The sequence below is a fragment of the Hesperophylax consimilis genome, chromosome 27 (assembly GCF_061612785.1).
Source record: "Hesperophylax consimilis isolate HC1 chromosome 27, BYU_Hcon_1.0, whole genome shotgun sequence".
In the NCBI taxonomy this organism is placed as follows: Eukaryota; Metazoa; Arthropoda; class Insecta; order Trichoptera; family Limnephilidae; genus Hesperophylax; species Hesperophylax consimilis.
Genome location: NC_142862.1, coordinates 20,678,812 through 20,701,723, shown reverse-complemented (window position 1 = coordinate 20,701,723; position 22,912 = coordinate 20,678,812). Strand labels below are relative to the sequence as shown.

The 22,912-nt window shown below is 33.8% G+C and overlaps 1 protein-coding gene across 1 annotated transcript; it reads left to right on the top strand.

Moving 5' to 3' along the window:
• The first annotated feature begins 2,381 nt into the window (after window positions 1-2,381).
• On the top strand, window positions 2,382-21,170 carry LOC149410735 (putative fatty acyl-CoA reductase CG5065). Its single transcript, XM_089648416.1, has 11 exons — window positions 2,382-2,659; window positions 3,843-4,000; window positions 7,614-7,704; window positions 8,752-8,897; window positions 9,845-9,954; window positions 10,707-10,790; window positions 14,166-14,274; window positions 14,577-14,653; window positions 16,168-16,330; window positions 19,382-19,639; window positions 20,784-21,170. The coding sequence occupies exons 1-11, from the start codon at window positions 2,435-2,437 to the stop codon at window positions 20,947-20,949; spliced, it is 1,587 nt and encodes a 528-aa protein (XP_089504542.1). The 5' UTR covers window positions 2,382-2,434; the 3' UTR covers window positions 20,950-21,170.
• The last annotated feature ends 1,742 nt before the right edge of the window (window positions 21,171-22,912 follow it).

The window sequence follows — 22,912 nt, the reverse complement described above, 5'->3', positions numbered from 1 at the left end:
GAATGTGAATGAAGAGAGGTATGTGATCCAAGACAGAGTTGTGTAGATGACCATCCCCTCAGCCTACCTCTACGGGGATACGGCGTGATGGTTATTTAATTAGTTAAATAGAGAAATATTAAAAAAACTGTCAATCCACAACAAACTTATTTCTGGGCACAGTTTTTCACACTATCTACAGTAGTGGAGCCGCACAGATTAATTTGTAGATTTATATCACAGAAGAATTACACTAATTCATATTTTTATCAATGGTGATATTATGATGTGATTATTGAGTGGTTAGAGGCATTGTTCCGACAATACAATGATCAAAGATTCCTAGTTATGACCGTTACCTTTTAATGTTCTGTGTCTTGTTCTCTTTTATGTTCCGTTTTATTAATGAAATATAATAAAGTGTTTGTTGTGTTAAAAACATTTATTCTCTAAAAGGGTACAATTTGACAATCTACTTACTGGTGTAAGTAGATTAATATAGATAACCTACCCAAATTGTACCAAAATAAAAATAATTTGTAGGATATATGAGCAGCAATAAATTTTAAGTACACGATAATTCAATAACCACAAGAACAATCGAGATCGTTTATGCAAGCCATGTAAATTTACATTGATAAATAAATATATATTAGAAAATGGATGCCATAATAATTTGTAAGGCAACCAATTTTTATAATTATGTAGATTGAATATTATTATAATTTTTAATTTAAAATGTAGAAATAATATTTGAGTTAGTTTAAGATCTGTATCGATTGCAATTTCAATATCCCACACCAGAGAGATATATTTTTTCTAATCAATTGTTTATTTCTTTGTTCACAGATTATCATCGCCAGCTGACCAACTAACACATCGAAGTAAAATCATTGATAAAATAAACACATCGAAGTAAAATCATTGATAAAATAAACACATCGAAGTAAAATCATTGATAAAATAAACACATCGAAGTAAAATCATTGATAAAATAAACACATCGAAGTAAAATCATTGATAAATTAAACACATTGAAGTAAAATCATTCATAAAATAAACACATAGAAGTAAAATCATTGATAAAATAAACACATTGATAAAATAAACACTTTGATGTAAAATCATTGATAAAATAAACACATCGAAGTAAAATCATTCATAAAATAAACACATCGAAGTAAAATCATTGATAAAATAAACACATCGAAGTAAAATCATTGATAAAATAAACACGTCGAAGTAAAATTATTGATAAAATAAACACATTGAAGTAAAATCATTGATAAAATAAACACATTGAAGTAAAATCATTGATAAAATAAACACATCGAAGTAAAATCATTGATAAAATAAACACATCGAAGTAAAATCGTTCATAAAATAAACACATCGAAGTAAAATCATTGATAAAATAAACACATCGAAGTAAAATCATTGATAAAATAAACACGTCGAAGTAAAATCATTGATAAAATAAACACATCGAAGTAAAATCATTGATAAAATAAACACATCGAAGTAAAATCATTGATAAAATAAACACGTCGAAGTAAAATCATTGATAAAATAAACACATTGAAGTAAAATCATTGATAAAATAAACACATTGAAGTAAAATCATTGATAAAATAAACATATCGAAGTAAAATCATTTATAAAAATCCACCTTTTCAATCAGCCGAACGATTCCATTTGGGAGGCGGTTAATAAATGGGAACCATTTATTGGATAACCAACACTTCTGCCATAGGTTACCCCAAGTGGTTCGCTACGTTTGGTGAATTAACAGGGGTGCCCGGGTTCATGGAGTGAGGTTTCTCTAGGTCGCGGATTCATCAGCCCACTTACAGATCGGGAGAGACTGGTTAAGTGGGACCATTTGACCCCTCCAGCAGGACTCTCCCGACCCATCGCCTTGCACCGCAGTGGAAGGGGTGGATTCATATATCTCTCCTGGACACATTTTCCTCCCAGATTCTTACCCACCCCTCGTACCCTTTTCCTTCCTCTCATTCCTGCCCTTAAAAATACTCTCCGCACGGTATCCCAAAGATTCCATAGCCCCCCGTGGGAAATTATTTTTCTCAGGGCCACTTATATATGAGTTAATGTAAAAAAAATACCAACAAATTGTCGCATTTTTTGTTAATTATTTCAAAAAACAGCTCTATTAATATTTCACTTTTGATGCCTTTTGTATCAAATTATTAATTTATTTCATCTACCTTCACTATTATATAAGTATTTTCATTGACATAACTTCCGCTTTTACAAAAAAGTTGATTTGGTTTTTCTCGAGGAAAATACTATTATGTTACGTGAATAATAGATAGGTACTAATAAAACGATCATTCCAGTATTAATACAGATACATGCAGCAGTAAAATTACCATAAAAACAAACAGTTTTAAATCAAAGTGACTAAAAAGTAAGCAACTAGAAATCAGTGAAAATGTCGGAAGCAGAATTCGAAGTGATCAGAAACGGAGAAGTGTCGGAGGTGGCCGACTGGTTCAAAGGACGATGCGTGCTGGTCACCGGAGCCACCGGCTTCCTGGGCAAGGTCCTGGTGGAGAGAATCATCAAATGCTGTCCTGCAGAGAAGCTGTATCTGCTGCTGAGACCCAAGAAGGGAAGGGATGTGAAGGAGAGATTGGAGGACTTCTTGAATTCTCAGGTAAATAATACTGCTCATAGATGGGATGTGAAGGAGAGGTTGAATTCCCTTCTTGAATTCTCAGGTAAGGAATACTGCTCATAGACCCAAGAAGGGACGGGATGTGAAGGAGAGGTTGAAGGACTTCTTGGATTCTCGGGTAAGGAATCCTGCTGACTGCCCCGAGAAGGGAAGAGATGTGAAAGTGAGTTTGGGGAACTTCTTGAATTCTCAGGTTAGGAATACTGCTCATAGACACAAGAAGGGAAGAGATGTGAAGGAAAGGTTGGAAGACTTCTTGAATTCTCAGGTAAGGAATACTGCTCATAGACCCAAGAAGGGAAGAGATGTGAAGGAAAGGTTGGACGACTTCTTGAATTCTCAGGTAAGGAATACTGCTCATAGACCCAAGAAGGGAAGAGATGTGAAGGAAAGGTTGGAGGACTTCTTGAATTCTCAGGTAAGGAATACTGCTCATAGACCCAAGAAGGAAAGAGATGTGAAGGAAAGGTCGGAGGACTTCTTGAATTCTCAGGTAAGGAATACTGCTCATAGACCCAAGAAGGGAAGAGATGTGAAGGAAAGGTTGGAGGACTTCTTGAATTCTCAGGTAAGGAATACTGCTCATATCTCCATTGTGACGTTTTCTTATAAAATTATTAATTTAAGTGGTGTGTTATTTGTCTCTGTGTAACTCCTGTTCATTGACCTCTAGAACTGGGAACTGATCGATATATACAACAATACAACAGGTCTGCGCTGGTTTTTCAAAAACAATGTATGTAGTAGAAATATGCTATAATAGAGCTCTCAGCGGCAGAAGCATACTACTTTCTTAAAACGATTTAAGTAGTTTTTGCTGCAGGTTTCACCCATGTTTAAACAGTCTTCTTTTAAACCCTTTTGTCATGTTAATTTTTCAATTGAGAAATACGAGTATGTAGCAGACAATATTTATTTTTTCATTTGGCAAACAAACAGTCTTACGATTTTATATAAATAATTAAATTTTACATGTTGAATTAACCAGTGAAGCTTCCACATAAAATTCATGTTACATACAGAAAAAAAACATAAATAAACCGAAAAACATAAAAATTCCTTAATGAAAATAACTGAGATATTTTAGATATCTTTCACAGAGCGGGGTGAGGTGATAAAACATAAAATAATACAATCATTGTTATTTATTATTCCTTTCCAGATATTCGATGGACTGCGCGACAACTTCCCCGAAAGATTGTCCCAAGTAGTGGCCATTAAGGGCGACGTTCTTCAGGAGGGACTGGGAATATCACCAGAAGACAGAGCGGAACTGCAGCAGCATTGCAGAGTCGTGTTTCACTGCGCTGCCAATGTCAGGTAAGCAAACCCCAAATACAAGTAATGCCCAAATAAGAATTATTCACATTTTAAAATGTGATGTTATTGTCAAGTTATTAGATTAAACAGAACATTATAAACCAGGGAACCAAGAGAAATTTAGCATTATTGCAAAACAGGATGGCAATAAATTTTAATGAGACGTAAGTTTTGAACCTAGAATTTTCGTTTTATTTGCTGAATAGATTACACTCTATACCAGAGGTCCCCAAAGTGGTCTATATGGATCCCCAGGGGTCGATATCGGCATGCTGGGGGTCTATGTCAGCGAGAAAAAAATTTGGGGGTCCACGAGATTCAAATGGGGGTACATACGAGCGGACCCCCATTTACCTCAAGTCAACATTTAGGAGTTCCGTAAATGACACAATATACCTAACACAAATATAATAAACTGAGAAGTTACTTATTTGATATTTGTATTTTCATATTTCGTAAAGTTGTTAATTGAGGTATATAAATAGAGACTACGTTCCTTTCCTTTTCAGAATTAATATATTGAAGCAAAACATTGCAAGCCGCGAATTTTCAAACGTCCATGGTAATAATGACGTTCAACATTTAAATGCACTTCACACAGACTTCAAAACTAAGTTTGAGGACATTTTGACTATGGAAATGCAACGTTGCAGAATCGGATATCATGTGACAAGAAGAACTGACCGGAATAAGCACTGACAAAGAACTTAAGGGGCAGTTCTGTAGGGAAAGAAATACAGAAATAAATTCCCGTTGCTTATCCTGCTTCATTTTCATTTGGTGTAATACCTCACAAGGGTGCCCCTGTCTGCACAATGTAAAGACAGCGCAACTATACCTCCACCCGGTTGTTGGTGATTATCACATGGGACGTTAATAGTTTTAGGAAAATTCAATATTCGGCAGGCAGTGACTCTACGGAAAAAAAAAATTGGCAAGTGGTCTACGGGGCAAAAAAGTTTGGGAACCTCTGCTCTATACTATGCCTAGGTACCTAGATACCACATATCGGTAGCTACATAAATAATGTTAAACTTAACATAACCTATATTTAAAAGTGAAAAAAATCTGTATATAATTTTTGAATATTTATTTTTCTGGTTTGGCTTTTAAATAGATAACTTTTAGGACGGGTTCTTTCAAAGAATTAAAACAATTCTTCAAATTTCAAAGTTAAATTTCAAGTTCTTTTCAGGTTCTGTTACGAATTCAGTTCAAATAACTAGCATATAATGATATAATAACATACATTGAATAGGACATTCACGGAACCCGAAAATGAACGTTGAAATTTGATGAATTGTTCAAATACTATATGAAACAATCCATCCAGAATCGATTGCGAAATTTATGTTATTTTCTGATATATTGAAGAAAATACATTTTTCATTATTACCTTCAATAAATATCTACAAGCCTTTCGTCAAAGGCACCAAAAATAATGTTTTAAGCCCGGGCCCTTTTTAGAGCCTTGTGGATTGTCGGTTTTTTGTGGTTATGTGGACTTTAATATTTGTATTACTTGGATTGATGAGAAAATTATTCAACTTTGGGAAAAATAAAATTTCCCAGCTAGATAGTTAGATAACTGCCAATTATTTAAATATGTGCTTTTGCTTTTGAATCGCCAATTTAAAATTGTTGAAACTGACGGGAATTGCTGATCTGTCAAACGTAAGGCATTAATTAATTTAAGCATAGGTAGGGTCTGAACAGGTGTATCGTATTTTATTGTAAACCTGATTTTTGCTAGATTGAACGATGTAACATCATTAGGTCTTTGAGAGAAACTAAAGCGGGAAATTATTACTTCATTATTGAGGTTGATTTACCGATGAAGTTAAGAGAAAAACATTTGCAAGATTGTTTTTTTAAAACAAATATTACGATTCTACATAATTATTATTAGATCGTTTTTAGAAAAAAACCCATAAGCTTTAAGAATATGTACCTACTTGCAATGAAACCCTTTACGTACATATAATCACCAATAACTATTTTCCGGTTTTACTCGATAGCATTTTCATCAGACAAACAAACGCATTTTCAGCATATATATCATAAATTTGTTGGTTATAGAGCTAATCATTCTTCAAAAAAGATAATACGTAATAATATCAAAGAGTATCGGGGGGGGGGAGTTAAGTTCGCTAACTTCGAGAGGTGATTCTTTATGATGGTAGAAGTAAAAAATTCAAAAGTTTATTTTCCGAAACAAAAATAATTTTCCATAGGAGAATATTTATTTTCCCATAAAAACAAATTAACTTTTTAACCTTGAAAACTACCTTAAAACGTTGGAATTTCTAAAAAAAAAAATTGCTTGTTCTATCACGTAAAGTCATCCCCGAAGTTAGTGCACAATACATAGTTCAAAATATGTTTATCGTATTTACAATACATAGTTCGCAATGACTAAGAGCTGGTAAATTATGCAACACGCGTAATATATAAATACTATGGTAAACTAATGTTATTCTAATCGTGTTATTCGATGTATGCCTTATGCCTATCTCTATTATGGTCACTGTCGTGCGACACGTTAACGTGATATTTATGCTGAAAAATCAATAAAATTAATGCCGCACAGGATTTTCCTACAAACTATTATGTTCCATTATCGTCATAATGCTTATCTGTCCTTGAAATGCCTACACAATTGATAGTAAGATTTTACGTGAGTGTTAAAATAAAATAAAATTTAAAAAACACAAAACACGTGGGTATTTCAAAATATATTATATCCCTCTAAGGCCCGGTTTATCGGTTGATTGGAATGTGGGGCTTAGCGCGGCTTGGAACATATTCCGTATATAGGTCAGAAGCCTAGATATCAGCAATATTGCACGCATTGTGTATGATTTTATAAGAAGAAAGTACTTCAGTGGTGTATTTATGCTACTACTTCAAATGTTTTAGGCGGGCTAATAAACAAGTTCCCCACTTCAATCAGCATGGTGCTTTATGCGACGAAACTTATTTTAAATAGTATGTGTTTTGCTGTAGTCAATGGGCTATTCATCAAATTATAACAAACAAACCGCTGAAAAACATGAAAAATTCCTCATATAATATGTTACTAGACTATTTGTCTATTTTAGATTGATTATCAATTAATAAAATCAATATCCCCCATGGCTTGTTGAATGTAGCAGTCCATATTGATAAAATGATGCAATTTACGTATATTTCGATGAGATTGCAGTACGTTATTACTTAATTAAACGTAATATTTGACATTTGTTACTGCTGACGCCTCAGTGTCTAAAAATTGAACTATTTTGCGGCTTACCGAGGCATAAGCGGCCGATTTAGTCCGCTTAAATTTTCCCTGATATACCGGGCCTAAGTCAATAACCATAAATTATTGTATAAAGGAATTTTTCCTGATAACAATAATAAAAAAGATTTAATAATGGTAAAAGGTAGGGTCGATAGATTGGTATAATTTTTTGGCATTCTTTGTTTAAATAATGGGTATTTTGGCTTTAACATTAGATTTTTACGACTAAAACCTTCATTCTATAGAGACATAAATTGTTTAATCTTTTCATATTAATTTTTTTAAGTTTTCAGTGAATCACAGTACATAATTGAATAATTTTAATTACAGATTCGACCAGAAGTTGAAAGGAGCAGTAACCACAAATACACTGGGAACAAAGAAGGTCCTTCATCTTGCAAAGGGAATGTTAAACCTGGATGTAAGATAAAACTCTTTAAATGCTTTATTAATTAATTAATTACTTTATTATATTAATATCTGTAATAATCATCACAAAACACACGGTTTCGGAAAAAATAACAAGTTTGTTGTTGTCGCGACCTCTTTTACTGGGGACCTTCAGCTGATCTGGCGTCGTTTCTCCATATCTGTTGGACATATATATATCATATCTGCTACCATAGCGGGTGATATCCTACCATTTGTACCATAATGGTACATATGGTAGGATATCACCCGCGTATGTCCTACAGACTTTCTTTTCGGTATTCTTGGAATGAACCATCTACGGGTCAGAAGGGATGTACACATTGCTACACATTTCTTCAGACTGATTTGTGGATGGTTTTAAAACTCGGCTATCATGAGAGCATTCATTTCTATGTTCCCGATGGTTATCTCAGTCACCGACAGCATGTACTGTTGTCTTGGTCAGAGAGCGGTCTTGCCATTGAATATTTATTGATAGACACAAACATATGCACTCCTAAAGCAAAAATATTCACTCCTGATTCAAACATAATCACTTTCACAGCAAATTTATGCACTCCGGACGAAAACACATGCGCTCCTGACTCAACATATTCACTAATAATGCAAAATGTATGCATTTAAACATTTAAAGCATTCAAACATTTATACTCCTGGTGAACAAATATACACTGCAGGCGCCAACATATGCTCTCCTGATGCAAACATATGCACTTACACAGTAAACATATACACTTCTGACACAAGCATATTCACTCCTGAAGAAAACACAAACACTTCTACAGCAAACTTATCCCCAACGGACGCAAACATATACACTCCTGACGCAAACATATACACGCCAAACGCAAACATATGCACTCCTGACACATTCATATGCGCTCCTGACGCAAAAATATGCACTTCCTTAGCAAACATATGCACTACGGACGCAATAAAACTGATTGGTCCTTATTATACTTATTTTCTATAAACACAAATGCATGCACCGAATAACTCCACCTCCGTCTTTATGATTCATAATATTTTTTTCTAGTCTTTCGTCCACGTATCCACTTCGTACTGCCACTGCAACAGGGAGGTGCTTGAGGAGATGAGCTACGCGGCCCCCCACGACCCCGAGAAGATCATCGACATGGTCAACTGGATGGACGAGGATATTCAGGAACTCATCACACCCAAGTTGGTCCATTATTCTTCAAGTTTTTGCTGATTGCGGAGACAAGGAAGATCGCTGAGCGGGCGTCAGTTCGTCCGCAGAAACTATTCTAATTTCGATTTTGAATCAATCCAAAATGATTATATTTCTGCAAATGTTAACTACTATATTTTTTAAAGAATTAATCAATTTTGATAAACACAAAGTTTCAACTATTTTTCTTTTTAAGTAGATTTCGGGAATATCTGGTGGGGACATACCCCATCGTCCCCCTATGAAGAACCACAACTGCATGAGTCCAGTTGGATTATTTGGGAACGCATGGCAACAATATTTAAACCATAAAAAAAACATTATTCCAGAGAAAATACAAAGTACAACATAAAAACAACGAGGGTTACATTCTGTTTTTAGCACAAGAAAGGAAAGGGATGAAGTAATCTTCTGTGAATACAACATCTTAACAATCTTTTAAATTTAACTAAGAAAGTGGATGGAAGAACATTAAACATTTGTGGAGCCTGATACAAATAGTTTATTTGACCCTTACCGCCACATAGTTCAGTGTGGAGCCGATTTTGGTGCTATGGATTTGTTGTGTTCTTTCTGCAAATTTAATGCTGATTAAAAAAATTACAAAGTATTTGTTACAAAATTCATAAAAATGCACAGAGTGAAATATATTGATTTATTACTGCCGTACACACATTTTAGACTTTCGGTGTAGTTATTGGGAACATTTATAATAAACGAACTAGAACTAACTTCATAACAATCGTATGACTATGGCTTCATATTGCTCCAACATGAGGCCAGCCCTGAGCAGGTGCAATTGGAGAATTCCGCTCCGGGCGCCGACTTGCCAAGACGGTAAGGAGTCAAGAAGCCAAGGTGCTGATAATACCTAAAACCAAATAAAGCGTTCTTGAGGTTTTGTCACTAAATTTATATTATTTTTTTTAATTTTCAGATTGCTTGGAGGACTTCCTAACACTTATGCGTACAGCAAAAGCCTCTCAGAACAACTGGTGGCTTCCTATTCCAAAGATTTTCCCATTGTAATTGCGAGACCTTCCATTGGTAAGTTAGCATTTATTTAATAGTCATAATGTGATACTTATAAATTATCAATTATGCACGCTAAAATATCCTCTCATATGCCAGAATTTAACCCCTCCAGCGTATGAGGGTCATATATGACCGAGCGTCCTTATATTATAAAAGTTTTTTTTTCTATTATGCTGAAATACTTACTACATTTTTTTGACGTTAGAAAGAGAAATAATAATTCTTCCTAGTTTAAATGTACTGCAATCCGTTAGTAAAAGTTTAAAAACAGCCAAAATTAATAATTTATATATATCGCGCCGCTATCGTAACAATTTGTTTAACTTTCAAATCATTTCTTATTTTTTATTATATGAACGAGATACAAGTGAAGGTTCAGTTTTCTTACAAATTCTCTAAACAACACGAACGTGTTTTTTAAATATCGAGTTCTCTTAGTTTTTCTATGATTGGAGTAAAAATGTTGTTACCGTTTTTGACAACATTTTTCATGTTTGATATTAAAATTTTATTATTTTCAAATAGTAATGTTCATTTTAAATGAATACACCGGAAAGATAATTTTATTTAGTTTCTAAAACAGTATTTGTTTTTACGGAATATTAAAAAAATAAGATGCATATATCGCATTTGAAGTACACATAAAACATTGACAACTGAACAAAAGTGATGAAAGTACTGAAGGGTTAACCCTTTGCGAGTTTTTGCTGCAGGACACTAAATATATGTTGTATATTTTTTTGAATTGATATTTTATTTTACAGTGATTGCGTCGTGGAAGGCGCCAATGCCAGGATGGATAGAAAATCTCAACGGGCCAACTGGGTTACTTGTAGGCGCTGGAAAAGGTTGGTTATATTTAATCTTTAATCTTTATTTTTTAAATATTCAATCTTTCCGATGTCCACCTTTTCCCCTTAGATTCTTTTTTTCATTTAAAAATTATACTCTCTATTTTCAATCGGTTATTTAAGTATTTAGAATTAACGGCAGAAGTGCCATTTGCATACATGATAATTATTGACAGTCATAGTATAATATAAAAAAGAAAGAAAATAATAATTCTTAGATTATTTAAGTAAAATAGACAAAATAATAAACACAAGTAATGGTTTGTTTTGACCATTCTGTCAAGGCGGGGAGCATGTTTACGCCAATAATGTATAATTGTTGATTTATATAGAATTTAACTTTTTGGAAGCTCGTCAAAATTCATTATTTTCAAGAGCTCAGAGAATATTTGATAGCATACATAATTTAAAGACGACATCGTCAAAAAACACTTTTTGCATAAATGCCACACCAGAGATTAGGAAGAAAATTTTGGAAATGGTTAGTAAAATAAACATGCTAAACCTTACAATAAATCCGGAATATATACCCAATTTTCAAATGGATTTGACGAACTTTACGCCATTTTTCAACTAACCGCCAGGCAAATGAATAATGCAAATATGAATCAGTCGTCATCTACTACCCAACCAAAACATAATATAAAGTTACCAAAATTAACGCTACCCAGCTTTAATGGGAATTTAATGAACTGGAAAATTTATTATGAAACGTTTAAAAATATTATTCACGAAAACACAAATCTCTCTAATGCAGAAAAAGTCCAATATTTGGTCGGTTCATTGTCTGATAAAGCATTACATATTTGTGTTGGGATTCCAACAACAGCGGAAAATTATGAAATTATTTGGAATGCTTTAATAGAAAAATATGAAGATAATCGAGCACACGCAGCGTATTATTTCGATCAAATTTTAAACATTAAACAAATAACTATTCCAACAGCATCTAATTTAGAAGCGTTTATAGATCAGTTTCAATCGTCAATTTCGGCGTTACAACAATTAAAATTTCCGAATTTATTACAATGTTTCTTCCTTTATATAGGAACTCAAAAATTAGAAAAGGAAACAGTTATGGCATTCGAATCGTCAGTAAGGAGATCTGAGACACCCTCATATGAAGAGTTCGTGATTTTTTTGCGTGAACACGCAAAAATATTACAACGGACATCTGCATTACCGGAATGTGGACAGCGCATGGAGAAAAACTCACTTAAGAAACAAAATAGCCAAGCATTTATTAGTGTAACAAACGGCAAAATAAAACTTAACCTATCAGATCATACATCAATTTATAAATGCCCAACACTTTTAAAAGCATCTCCTAAGAATAGATTTGAAATTGCTCAAAAACAAAATCTATGCAGAAATTGTCTTAGTAAAATGCACTTTGCTAATAAATGTAAATCGGAACACCGATGCAAATATTGTAATCAAAATAATCACTCTCTATTACATTTTAAAACAACAGCATCCGACTCTTCTCACTCTAATGAGCAAGATTTAGCGGAAAATTCCGAGCGTGAATATGAAAATCTATCCGATAATATCACATTGTGCACTCTGAATAATAGAAATGCAAACGTTTTTTCTCCGAATCAAACCATACTATACATAATATGGTACTGCATCCATTAATGTTTCTGATTTTAGGAATAATTATCAGAAAATACGTCAATCACGCCACGATTAGAGGAATAGGGGATTATCGAAGAAAGCAAACACTTTGTGGCTTGACATTATACAAAATGAAACAAACACTTAGTTTTAAACCACTTTAATTTCGAGTTATATTAGTCGACCGGTTTCGATTGGACTCAATCTTCATCAGGACAATAAAATATAATTTATTCATCATATATTATATTTTATTGTTTATTCTTTATATTATTATTTCTTTTCTATATAATTATTCTTTTCTATATCATTATTCATTATATTTTATTGTCCTGATGAAGATTGAGTCCAATCGAAACCGGTCGACTAATATAACTCGAAATTAAAGTGGTTTAAAACTAAGTGTTTGTTTCATTTTGGAATAGGGGATGTTGCTCAACGCGTTAAAGGAGTCACAAATTTGAGGTTTGAGTCTCGTTACAAAAATATAGTATCTTTTTCCATTCGACCTTTGGTCTGCCAGCATCATCGCTAAATCTAAACGCTTTATCTTATTTAAATGAATTACCACTTGCCGATGACGACTTCCTCAACCCAGGGGTTATAGATGCAATCATCGGAACCAATTTATTTGGCCAAATAATATTACCAGGTAAGGTAAAAGGCACACGGTTATTACCAAGTGCCATTGAGACCAGCTTAGGATATATAATAATAGGAAATGCACCTACCATCGAAAGTTCTTATTCACTTGGTAACTCATTTTGCACAACCATCGACAGAACCATCGGTTGAAGAACTTATTGCAAAATTCTGACAATTGAAAGACGTCACGGAGTGTGAACTGCTTTCATCGGAGGAAAAAGAATGTGATACAATTTACGATCAATCTACCAGCAGAGATACCTCCGGTAGATATATAGTTAAGCTCCCATTCAAGGATCCTCCAGAAATTCTAGGAGATTCTTATCAAGTAGAATCACGTCGTTTTCTAAGGCTAGAAAAAAGACTAAACGCATCTCCATCCTTGAGACAAAAATATAAGAACGTAATAATGGATTATCTCGAAAAGGGTTATCTATCCCCTGTTAATCCTGGCAGGCTGCTGGAAAGTAGTTATTATATTCCACATCACTGCGTACTACGAGACGATAAGACAACCACTAAACTAAGAATAGTTTTAGATGCAAGATGTAAGACTAATACTTCATATTCAGCAAACGATATATTACATTTGGGAAAAAACTTACAAGTCTGATACGTCTGGAACATTTAAACCAATTACGGATATTATGTTTTCATCGCACGAGTGTGCTTGGTTACTTATTTGCTGCATTAGTGTTGCTGATTTCAATACGATGATGTGTTGTACGCCTGATAAGCCTCGAACATTTAAACCAATGACGGATATTATGTTGTGATCGCACGAGTGCTTTGTTGACTTATTTGCTGCATTAGTGTTATTGGTTTCCATGATGAAGCGTAGTGTGCCTGATACGTCTCGAACATCCAATGACGGATATATATTCGGGACTATCCATCTATTTTATTATTTAGCAGATTACGTAGAAGCAGTACATCTAACAATGTACAATGTAAAGATAACATATTATTTGTAGGTTTATTGTTTTTCTTATGTAAATGTTTCAAAAATATATTCTGAATTTTTTCTACTAAATCTACGAATACCTTATATTGGGAATTCCACATTGTGTAATATTATTTAAATTGTTTTTACTTGTCTGTTCCCAGGAGTTATCAGATCGATGCATTGCAATGATACCTACCTAGCAGACATCATGCCTGTGGATATCTGTGCCAATGGACTCATAGCCTTGGCGTGGAAATGCGGAATTACAAAGTAAGGCCCTTTTCAATAATTTATAACACTGTACAATTCATGACAACGATCAACAAAAATTTTACCCAAAACAAGAAAGAACGCTTCCGTTGACTTGTAAAGGAAGTGACACTATATTACCCTCTTGCTATACTATTTGTTGATACTCGTACAACAAAGAACGGTCTTTTTTACAGACTGTGTCTCGGAGTGTGAGACGCGCACCGTTCTAACAAAATGAGTTTGTCTCGCAGTGCACGCCATGCGAAGAGTGAGGGTTAATTCGTTGCTGTGTAATATATTCGATTATGTTTTGTTTTCAGATCGAAAGAGACAATGGTTTGCAACGTGACAGCATCAGGTACCAACCCCATAACGTGGGGAGAGGCTCTTAGTATGGGTAAGAAAAGTCCTTCCTCGTCCATTCCTTCGACTCTTCCCGCCCGGCCGCTAAAACTCTGTGCGGAATATTTTCTTTTATTATCTTATGATGATGATGGATTTTTAATTTGTAATATATTTATTTTGTATATTTTAACTATGCTAAAACAATTGTTTTACTATCAAAATTACAAAGACTTGTTTACATTTATTTAAACTTCTTTCACTAAAAATCTATTTCGATGTTTCACACCTGTCAGGCGTCCCTTAACAGCTTTTTTTGATAATACAATAATTCATAAAAAAATGAAAATTTGCACAAAATAGATATTAATTTATAGTAGGTTTTTAAAGATGTTCTCACTTACGTGAGAACAATCCAGTTATAATAAATTATGTATACTCGGTTGTTATGCAAATACGTATATAAAATATTATAAAAACCAACTCAGTCAAAGGATACATGTCATAATATCTTCACAAAATTATTTTAAATCTCACTCAAATGACAAAGAATACAAAGAGAGGCAAGATACACAAGATACAAAAGAGAGACGAGTAATACAGTATAAAATTAGCTCAATAATAAATTGTTACATAATTTTGAGCAACAGCAGGACATTTTTTCTTAATCTGTAATGTGTGCAGCAAAGCTCATATACATCACAGCTACTACTTAGATCTCAGCACCCACATATATCACAGATCCCACATACATCACAGCGCCTACTTAGATCACAGCTCCCACATATATCACAGTTACCACATATATCACAGCTCCAACATATATAAGAGTGCCCACGTACGAGTATATCACAGCTCCCACATATATCACAGTTACCACATATATCACAGTTACCACATATATCACAGCTCTAACATATATAACAGCTCCCACATATATCACAGCTCCCACATATATCACAGCTCCCACATATATCACAGCTCCCACATATATCACGGATCTAACATATATCACAGCTCTAACATATATAACAGCTCCCACATATATCACAGCTCCCACATATATCACTGCTCCCACATATATCACGGATCTAACATATATCACAGCTCCCACACACATCACAGAATCTTTATAAATTATCGATGAAAATGTCTACTTCATCACATTCTTTATACAGTTGACATATATCACATTTGGATCAAAGGGATAAAACACATGAAACATGGCATTGGGAATGAATAAAAAAATAGGATTCGGGAACATTTATTTCGATATTGCTAAGACATAATGCAGTATCGAGATGATCATGAATTATTTTATGTAAAAATATTATTATTAGATCAATCAATTTAGACTAATAATAATTTTAAGTGTATTAATATTGAATTATTCAAGACGTAAAAATGAAATATTAATGTTAATTTCAAATCATTCGGAACAGTAATGAACCATTTCATAAAAACAATTAAATCAGACCCTAAAATATAGTTTTTATATCAAAAAATTTAAACTTTCTTAATCGCTAAATTGAAAAAATTCCGTTAACTTTATTTGTATAATAATTTCAGGGCGCAAGCACCTCTACCAGAACCCGTTCTCCATCACGCTGTGGTACCCAGATGGATCCATCAAGGCCAGCTGGCTTCTTCACGTCATCAGCGTGATCTTCTTCCACTTCCTCCCCGCATACTTTATTGACATGATGCTGGCCATATTCAGAAAGAAGCCGTTGTGAGTAGGATGTTGATTATCATTTGTTTGAATAGACCAGGGGAGAGATCCTCAACCAATTTAAGAATAAGTAAATGTCCACTTTAAACTAACAACTCATCCGAGAGAATTTATGCAGTTAATGAAAAAATCGTTTATTAGGTACGGCTACACGGCCCTTTTCGAATAAAGTTGCACATATCTATAGTGCCATCACTTGAGTCGGGCGGTCATTATAGAACATACTAGAAGTTTAGGCCTTTGCCAAGAAGCTTGTTTAGCAATATTTGTAACTATAGCAACTGGAATGTTCGAGAAGGTTTTTCACCTGTATAAGCGACAGCAGGAAGGAACTCGACATTACAGTATCAGCAACCTTGACACTGAGACAGAGTTAATTGCCTACGTTACGCGCTTGAAATTATATCTCGAACTTTCCGTTTGTAAAACGTTCTACTTGTGTTTTCTACGTTTACTTTTTGGATGCAATATAATAAACCCCTCCAAACAAATTGAGTGGTAATTTATTACTATTTAAGAACACGAACGATAACTACATATCCGTACCAGATGTTTGCCATGCATTTGCCATGGACAATTCCTTATCCTTAAGTAGAACCGGTATCACCCCTAGTTAACGAAAAAGTCGTTAATTTAAAGGATAAAGACAATTTCTTTTCCTTAAGCAGAACTGGAATCCAATGGTTATGGTCCTGCCACGCCACTAAGATCTCCGTTCCGATCTGTTTAAGATTTTTATTTTTGCATCTCTACAGATATAACTATATATTTTTGCATCTCTACCCCTGGCTATACCCATCTATTGTTATCCTGGGCATTACCAATTACCACTCCTTAGAGACACGTAGAGGTACTGCTCTGATTAAATATTTTTTATCTTTTACTAAACGGTTATATATAAAAAATAATAGAATATGATAATCTTTGGTTACATATCTAACAGTGAGATTCCGGCTCAAATAAATGTGTTTGTACCAGAGTCTTGCTCTCCAGGACATCGCCATAATCTCCTTTATTGTAGAACGAGTCGCACTAATTTTTTCATGAACTCACCCGTGGGGAAAGCCACGTACTGTGATGTCTCACAACGCACTTTCAAGGTTTTTGTCTGATAAAAGGAATAAAATAGAATTATAATGACCTAGACCTCAATCTGTTATTTTATATAAAAATCGTACGAATTGAATTAAATAAATAAATAAATACCCTCCTTCTTTCTAACAAATGATACAAATAAATTAATAACAAAAAGTGAGGTTATAGCGAAGGTTTTTGGTGCATAAAATGAACAATTATAACTACCTAGACCCAATCTGTAATGTTATGTAAAAATTGTATGAATTGAATCAAGTAAATAAATCCCCTTCTTCCTAAGAAACGACACAAAAATGTAATAACAAACGGTTTTAACGACAGGACCAAATTATCTTTGGACAGGACTATACGTGAATGCTTGGTGAAGCATTATGGCATGATTTGGATATGTATGCAATGCATCTGTTATCATGTTGTCAAAAAAGTTGTTTCTTATAATTAAAATTATAATGGTCTCCCTTACCAAGCGGTTATCATACTTTGAAGCCTGGTATATAAAAATTGTTTTGTGTGGGAGCCAGTTTTGTCCATTACGCCTAAATATTTGAGTCAAGCAATTTGCATAGCTTTGCAGCTACAATATTGTCAATTCGTATTTGGGCAAGGTGCACCATTTCGGGTAATTTATTACAATGTTGAAATAATTTCAATGGCATCGTTTGTGTTAAAAATGTCCTCAGAAGCTCTGCTGGATCTGGGAGCAAACCTAATTTGTCTGAAAGAATATAGAAATTCTTAAATGAAAACTTCTTAAACATTTAGCGAAAGTAAATTAACTGAAACATGGAAATCGATTATTAACGTTAAAAAATGCCGAATGATAAGCCCCGTGTAGGTGCCCCAGAGGAAGTAATTCTTATACCTTGTTTGTAGTGTTTATGTTTGTCGAGTAGTTAGTGGTAATCAATGCGCTCTACTGCTTTTTTTTAATCGAAACCCTTTTATACACACAGTACTTTATATTGTTTTAAGGTAATATTATAAAATATTCCGACTGAGAGTTCAAAAGAAATGGACTATCAAGAATGGCGTCGCACGTTATACTGGACAGACGATTGAAAATTGACAATGTAGTTTTAAAAAGGTACTTATATAGATAGTAAAACTATTATTGTTTCTGTGTAACAAGGGAATCGCGATGGCAAGAGAGGAATTCAACTATGCCATGCTAAAAAGTTACGGATTTAAAGTTTCAGTGCTGGCAACCCGGGCGTTTATTTTATTGTTATTTTTTCACTACACACTGCTCTTTACCGCCCCACAAAGTCTGTTCTGAGTAAAGAGCCCCATCTGGACCCACGCTTCAGAGTCTCTTTTAAAAAACTTCAAACATTTCAGAATAAAGCCATACGCATAGCCCTGGGTGCCCCCAAATGGTTAAGGGTAACCCAACATCACAAAGACTCTGAAATCCCTTTATTAAAACCACATCTTAAGTCTCGCGGAAACATTTTATTTATTACACCCATGAAAACGCGTCCATCAATTGCCTCGCCCGGTATGACGAAAACGTACATGCCACAAAACCTAAACAAAATAAACAAATTTTTCAACAACCAATATTTTAAAATCATGATGAAAGAGAAAGGGGCCTTTTTGGCCCTTCCTGTATGCCAGTATTTCAAAAAGTCAGTTCTGATTAAAGTAATTCATTTGTTTTTTCTCTCTGTATTATCAGGGCAATTCCTCTGTATTTCTCTATTCAATGGCATGAACCGACCGCGGTCAATGGAGAACATTAGTGGAGGAGGCTAAACCAACACCGGGATACAGCCGGTGATATAATGATGACATTTAAATTAATAGAAAAATGTATTTACGTTTGTGTTACCTAGTTTTTCATTGAATCTATAACAAGAAGGTGGTGGTTAGCGTGGAGGGTCAATAATTCAGCGACTTAAATGTCCTTTACACAATATTCGTACAAAAATATTTAATTTTTATTTTTTATTCCAGCATGGTCAAGACCCAAAAGCGCATATCCGGCGGGTTGGAAGTCCTTCAATATTACACGACCAAGGAGTGGATCTTCAACAACGAGACCTTCAGGTCTATAGGATCCTGGCTGGGCCCTAAGGACAAGCAAGTTCTCTTCACGGATATATCCGACGTCAACTGGGACACCTACATGAAGAACTACATCCTGGGAGCTCGCGAGTATTGTTGCAAGGATGATCCAGCCACTTTGCCCAAGGCTAGACAGCTCCTGAAGAAGTGAGTACATATTTATTAGTCTGTGTTTGAATACCGAACTCGGAGCTAGTACAGATAAAATATTAGTACAAAAATTCATAAAATAAATGACAAATTTGTTATTTATTTTTTCAATAAAACTGTCGTATCTCACAAAATATTGATCTTATGAATATATAAGTGGTCTCATTTAGGGTATGCAATCACGCATCCCGCAATCCTGCGGAATTTCAGCAATATTTTAGGGATTTTCATGTGCGGGTTTTTCGGGATTGCAGGATTAAAAACTTTCGAATTTACAACAAAAACATGCTGAACTGATACAGAAACTTTAAGGCCTGATATCGATTTTCAGGAAAGAGATGTCCCTTTTTGGGAATGGAGGTATCAAAAGGAGACACCGTCAGATGGCGCAAACCGACTTGATAATATTCACATCAACTAGTGTGGAGTCTTCTTAAAAACATATTAGATTACGTTTTCAATGATTTTTTTAAAACATTACTAGTTTCAAAGATGATTATTGATCTCAAGTGACTCTTAGTGACAGTTATGTTTATTGTATTTTAATGATCTTATTTTTTAATCTTCTTAAATTACTTATTTCGTGACCTTTTACGTAATAATTTTTATGATATACTAGAATCAAATATAATTCATGCTAAATAACGACAGCAAAAAGTATGAAATGTTACCATTATTTCAATTTAATACCCCTCAGTAAAAATCCCGCGGGATTTCTAATGTCTATCCCGCAATCCCGCGGGATTTGAAATTTGTGCACTATTTGCAAACCCTAGGCTCATTCAAATTCTTCTCATTTTATGGCGTTTTATATTTTAAATGTCAATGAAAAATCTCACAAATTTCTAACTATGCACTTTGACAATTTTTAGGATTTTATCCATGGAATCAAGTATAAATATTTAGAACAAACTAAGAAGAATTACTATTTTTCTTTCCAACAACGTATAAATCATATATCTCTGCATAGTAGAAAAAATACTTTTATGATGTATGGACGCCCCGGTCAGATCTGTCCATCAGATGTTCTAATTCTAATAGAATATGATGTTTGTGGCTATTAATGTCCTTCGAGGCTTGAAGAGTTAACATTTCTACAAATTAAAATATGTATTTAGTAAATTTCTTTCTTGTTTTCCAGACTATACTTCCTCGACCAACTGTCCAGCGTGTTCTTCTACGGTCTCACAATATGGATCATATGGACCTTCTCAACCACCATCTTCAACCTCGCCGAGTCAACTCTCTCCTCGTCTGGTGTTCTGTTCGGCATTAACACGGAAGATCAAGCCGTTCACAGTTCATAGGAAATAATACTCACTTATAGATGTTACACGAACTAATTCGCAATATTAAATAAAAATATGTAGGAAGACAAAATGCACAAAATAAATGACAAAATTCATGCATTCCGGAACATTTTTCAATTCATCTTATCAGTGGAAATGAAGATCTGCAGAATCCGCCAAAAATAATGAGATGAAACCCCCGAATTTAACTCCCTAATACCCAATTTCTACCGATAACAAGTTTCAACTCTTTAAGTTTTTTTTATATATATCTCTACATTTTTTATGCCGAAACGTTAATGATATGAAATTCTCTCGAGAGAAAAAAATCGCAAAGTAAGCTCCGAAAATTATTAAAAACACGTTTTTTTCTGTTATTTAATATGAAATGGGCATGAAAAAATTCACAGCGTTTTTTTAAATGCAACTGAAGCATTTGTCGAGAGATTTTTGCTCTATTTCAAACGAGTCTTGTTTTATAAAATATTTTCAAAATTTTCGCATAATTATTATCGTTTTTTTTAATATTAGCGCACTTCTTCTAACATTCGTATTTACATATCTCCCTTTAAAAATCATCTTTGTTTTTTTGCTAAAAAACCTGTCTTATCTCGTCAAATATTGATTCTATCGACTTAGTGAGTAGTCTCATTGGATTCAGCACCAATGAAAACATAGTAAACGATACCTCACTAGACTTACTTTGTAAACATGTGCCACCCTCCACCCTCCTTCACCACTCTGCAGATCTATACAGCCAAGATGAACATATGACCAAAGTTTCATTACTGCACGAAAATTGTCATTTATTAAACCCTACTTTGCAGATTAACTGTATATAATATACTAATACTTCGTCAAGCAGTTTGGCACTAGCAAATAAATCATTTGTGGTATCGTTTTAAGTAAATGAAAATAATATCTTTTTAATATTAACAAATAGTTTAACTGTCATTTATCAAATAATGTGTATAAATTGGTGTCATTCAGTTCAAATTTGTAATCACGTATGTTTGTGATTTTTATGTCTAAATTATATCCAGCAGAAATGACCATCACACGGTTGCCAAAAAAATCAATTATTTGTGAAATTTTAAATGAAGAATTTGTATGTATGTTTTAAATGGTATTTTACCATCGCTGTGTAAACCGTTGGGTATCTGTTTGTTAAGTTACTTGAATCATATGATTAAATAGCTGTAAAACAGACAATTACTTAACGGGTAGCTTTAAACTGATAATGAACGTTACTCGACGAGTAGCTCAAAACGACAGTTACTCAGAAGTGACGAATGTTTCCTTAAAATAGTAAATAAGGACTAACCTTAGACGTCTAAAAATGTCGGTTGAGTTTTAAATGAAAGAGAAGGACTTTTATATTTTCTAATAGTAAGGTAGGCTCCTATAACATTGCTTGATTTGTCATCTGATATATTTTGAGGACAACAAACAATGTTGTTATTTTTGTCATCAAAATTGCACAATGTTGTTGAGTGGTTTTTTCACATTTGGCGATTATCAAATAGACGATCATTGTCATTTTGAAATTTTCATATTAAAATGGTCCCCGTTAAACGCTGATTATCGGCCGGTTTCAGCTTTTGAACTAATGTCGCAGCATGACCGTTTCTCTCTACAATTAACGACGACTTTTTCAAAGACTGAAACAGATCAAAAATTGGCTTTTAACGAGGACCGTTTAAATGTCGAAACCTTTTACTTCTGATTTACAGAATTTATTTTTAAATCATTTTTAAAATAAGGAGGTATTAAATGCTTCGTATACAGAAATGTTTTTTTAAATTTTTGGTATTGAATTTGTATTGTTCATTCAGTGAAAAATTTAGTTTTGTTTAAAATTTTACTTATAATAAAACATATTTTAAGACTGAACTTATTAAGATGTATTTTTAATACCAAACTTTTTAAATAAAGTGATTTTAATAATAAAATTATTAGTCTTTATTTGGATTCCCTCGTC

Bases quoted from the DNA above. Each gene is read 5' to 3' on its own strand.
- LOC149410735 (XM_089648416.1), top strand. From the start codon at position 2,435: ATGTCGGAAGCAGAATTCGAAGTGATCAGAAACGGAGAAGTGTCGGAG. The intron at 4,001-7,613 runs GTAAGCAAACCC...TTTTAATTACAG, and splicing joins CACTGCGCTGCCAATGTCAG to ATTCGACCAGAAGTTGAAAG. The intron at 14,654-16,167 runs GTAAGAAAAGTC...TAATAATTTCAG, and splicing joins GGGAGAGGCTCTTAGTATGG to GGCGCAAGCACCTCTACCAG.